Genomic DNA, 4,290 nt, shown 5'->3' on the forward strand with positions numbered 1-4,290 from the left:
GAAAAATCCGTCGGAACATTCTAATATATATATATATATATATATATATATATATTTTTTTTTTTTTATATATATATATATATATATAAACGGAAATTTTTTAGCCTTTAATAATAAAAAAAATAAAAATAAAATAAAACAAAACATAAACCCCGAAATTTCATTGGGAACCCTAATCCTCTTCTTTCCGCCTCTTTTCCCTATCTCTCTCCTCTCCTCTCATCTTCTCCCTTTCTCTCTCCTCCTTCCTCTTCTCTTCCTCTTCTTCTCTTATCTCCTCTCCTCTCCTCTCCTCGATCTTTTCCCTTTCTCTCTCCTCTTTCCTCTTCTCTTCTCTCTGATCTCCTCTTCTACAACAACAACAACAATCAACAAAAGGGGGTCGCACGTCACCGTCAACAACAAACAACATCAACCGCAACAACCACCGTCGCCAGCCACGTATTTCAAGTTTTTTGTTTTTGTAGATCTTTTAATTTAGGTTTGAGTGTAGATGTAGTTAATTTTGAATGTAATTATAATTGTGTAATTATATAATTTTTTTGATTTTCGTTGTTTAATTTTCGGTTTTTTGAATTTTCTGTATTTTTTTAAATAAATTGTGTTAATATAATTTTGTTTATTTGGGTTTTATTTCGGTTGTTTAATTTTGTTGTTTAATTTTCGGATTAATTTGCTTGATTTTTTGCGTTTATTTGGGTGAATTTGTTTTTGTTTTGGATTTTTTGGGTTAATTTGGTTTTATTTGTGGGTGGTGGTGTGGTGGTGGTGGGGTGGGGGTGGTGGATTACGGGGTGGCAGTGGGGTTAGGGGTGGTGGGTGTATAGGGGGGTCTGTGTCGGGTGGGTGGGTGGTGGGTGGTGGTTTGTTGTGTATGGGGGGGTCTGTGTGGGGTGGTGGGTGTATGGGGGGTCTGTGTGGGGTGGGTGGGTGGTGGGTGATGGTTTGCTATGTATGGGGGGGTCTGTGTGGGGTGGTGGGTGTATGGGGGGGGTCTGTGTGGGGTGGGTGGGTTGTATGGGGGGGTCTGTGTGGGGTGGGTGGTGGTTTGCTGTGTATGGGGGGGTCTGTGTGGGGTGGTGGGTGTATGGGGGGTCTGTGTGGGGTGGTGGGTGTATGGGGGGGTCTGTGTGGGGTGGGTGGGTGGGTGGTGGGTGGTGGTTTGCTGTGTATGGGGGGCCAGGGGGGTCTGTGTGGGGTGGTGGGTGTATGAGGGGTCTGTGGTGGCGGGGGTGGGTCTGGGTGGGGCTGGTGTGGGCTTTTTTTTTTATTATTAGCTTTTCCGACGGAAATTTCCGTCGGAATATACCACCTCCGACGGAATATTCTGTCGGAAGCTTCTCTTCTTTCTACGGAATATTCCGTCGGAAGGTTCTCTTCTTCTTACGGAATATTCCGTCGGAAGATTCTCTTCTTCCTACAGAAAAGTTTTCATCGTAAGCTTGCGACGGACTTACGATTTTAGTCAAACTAGGGTCCGACAAGATATAATCCGTCGGAAATTTCGTTGGAAAACACTGTTTCGACGGAAATTCCAACGGAAATGGCCGTTTTTCCTACAAAGGGTCTTCCGACAACACGTTCCGACGGAAATTCCGTCAGAATAGTGTTTTCCGACGGAATTCAGGATGTTTCTGACAGAATTTTTCCGTCGGAAATGGTCTGTTTTCTAGTAGTGGGAATATATATCATTCACGGTAATATAAAAGGATGAAGAAGATGAAAGACAAAGATATTAATTAGAAATTAAGAGAATTAACCAACTCATAAACATCCCATTAAGAAAGGAGTTAAGCGTAGGTTACAAAGCTAGGAATCCCAATAAAGAGAACAAGAAAGCCAAGAGAATGAATCTAGACATGGAAAAAGTCTACTCCACAACCCACATGTGGGCAAACGTGGTAGGCCACAACCTACTTGTGAATTAGACTAATCATACTCTAGAAAAGTCATAAACCAACCAAAAAACATGGCATTTCCTCTCTTTACTCCAACAATTCCCAACTAAAGGGCGGAAAAGCAAAACCAACAAAGAGATGAGAAACAACATATTGGGCATAAGAGAAGATTAGTACATAACACATAGATATTACATAAGTAATTTAATTTGAAATCTAGTGCTTAGACCACTCACAATGGTGAGCAAAAAAAATGCCCACCCACTGTCTCTCTACCCACTTTCTCTCTCAACAAATTAGTTTTGCCCATGGGCAAATTTTTTTCACAATTTCTCTCCCAATGGTGAGCAAAAGAAATTCCTACCCACCACTCTCTCTCTCTCTTACTTTTTCAATACCCCACCATTACTTTCTCTCTCCTACACAACACTTCTTTATTTATTAATTTCATTTATATTTTAACAATATTACTCCAAATAAATAAAAACTAGTTTAAATTTGTGTAACTTATATTTTTTATTTTTGTCTTTATTATCGTTAAAATTTGTCGTAAAGTAAGTACGTTATATGAAATAATTGTAAAAAAAAGCTCAAAAATTCTCAAATGTTTTTATTTATTTTAAAAGTGGTACAATACTAGAAACCAATTACATTTTCAACGTCATGAGTAAATTAAACTTAGGAAATAAAATAAACACAACAATTAAAAAATAACTCGACTGCGTACGGAAAAGTAGGTAGGCCATAGTACTTGGCCTAAAGTTGTGCTAATTTTTCCCTAATTACGTGGCCCGTATTGTAACCAAATATATTCGACTAAATCACGTTTCAGAGATAGATGAATTTCTCTATCACGGAGGGAAGCTATTCGCTGTAGAAATGCGTTAAAGTCAAAGTCGGTAGGTCAGCCTACATTGAATTCAAACGGTGGCGTTGTAGACGTTGATGCTGGTGTTAATTCTTGTTAATCTTCTTCGTAGAAGGCTCTTAGAACTTCGGCTCGAGTGTAGTTGTGGCGCTCATCTTCAACAATCATGTTGTGCATAATGATACATGCTTTCATTATGTCCCGCAGTATGTCCTCATCGTACGCCAGCGACGGTTTTCGTATTATTGCAAATCGAGCTTGCAAAACACCGAAAGCTCTTTCAACGTCCTTTCGAGCAGCAACCTGGTGGTCAGCGAACATTTTATCTTTGGCCAGTTGAGGGAATGTGATACCCTGAACAAAAATTGCCCACTTCGGATAAATGTCGTCGACTAAGTAATAAGCCATGTTGTATTCATGGCCTTTAACTGTAAAATTTACCGGAGGAGCTCAACCATGCAGAACCTCATCGAACACTGGTGAACGGTACAATACATTAAGATCATTACAAGATCCGGGAATACCAAAGAAGGAATGCCATATCCATAAATCCTGATCCGCAACGACTTCCAGTATTAGCGTTGCTTTCTTGTTCCTACCGGCGTACTGCCCTTTCCAAGCCGTTGGACAGTTCTTCCATTCCCAATGCATGCAATCAATGCTGCCTATCATGCCTGGAAAACCACGTAGTACATTTTGATGCAGTATCCGGGCCAATTCATCAGTTATAGGGTTTCGCATGTACTCGGTTCCGAACTGATCAATGACCCCGGCACAAAAACGTTGTAGGGCAACTCGAGCGGTTGACTGACTGATTCGAACGTATTCATCAACGTCGTCTGCAGCCATGCCGTAGGCTAACATTCTTATCGTGGCTATACATTTTTGCAGAGGTGATAAGCCTAACCTTCCAGCTGCATCCCTACCCTGCTGGAAGTAAACATCACCTTCAACGACCTTGTTCATTATACGTAAAAACAAAGGTCGTTGCATACGAAATCTTCTTCTAAATTGGGTGGTGTTGTACACAGGATTATCGGAAAAATAATCATTAAATAGCCTGGCATGTCCCATTTCACTATCTCTTCTATTCATACCCCTCTACGTGTTTTTGAAGTACGTTGGGATTGTATGGGGCATGAGGAAAGATGGGGTTGGTATGTGAAGAGTTCATCAACGAGTTGATCATATTCTTCAGTATTGGAAGAAGATGAACTTGAACTTGAACTTGATGATTGTGATTACTCAATGACAAAAATGTGATTACTCAATGACAAAGAGTTATTGCAATTATGTTGGTATGAATGACCCAAATTTAAAGTGAAATCAGAAAAAAAGTGACTACCCAATGACAACAATTGAATGCAATTATGTCGGTAACAATGACAACTGAAATCAACTTGTTAAACAACTTGTCATTCAATATTGGAAAATCAGAATACAAGTTTACATATGACATTGAAATTAAACACACCACTAATACAAGTTAAACATAAAAGACTACATTACGCATAATTAAAAACT

General features: G+C 39.8%; 1 protein-coding gene across 1 annotated transcript; it reads right to left on the reverse strand.

Moving 5' to 3' along the window:
* Window positions 1-3,216: 3,216 nt before the first annotated feature.
* LOC110696695 lies at window positions 3,217-3,840 on the reverse strand. Its single transcript, XM_021874047.1, has one exon. The coding sequence runs from the start codon at window positions 3,838-3,840 to the stop codon at window positions 3,217-3,219; it is 624 nt and encodes a 207-aa protein (XP_021729739.1).
* Between the last annotated feature and the right edge of the window lie 450 nt (window positions 3,841-4,290).

Source organism: Chenopodium quinoa, unplaced genomic scaffold (genome assembly GCF_001683475.1).
Source record: "Chenopodium quinoa cultivar QQ74 unplaced genomic scaffold, ASM168347v1, whole genome shotgun sequence".
Taxonomy (NCBI): Eukaryota; Viridiplantae; Streptophyta; class Magnoliopsida; order Caryophyllales; family Amaranthaceae; genus Chenopodium; species Chenopodium quinoa.

Excerpts from the sequence above, each read along its gene's own strand:
- LOC110696695 (XM_021874047.1), bottom strand. The coding sequence starts at position 3,840 with ATGGGACATGCCAGGCTATTTAATGATTATTTTTCCGATAATCCTGTG.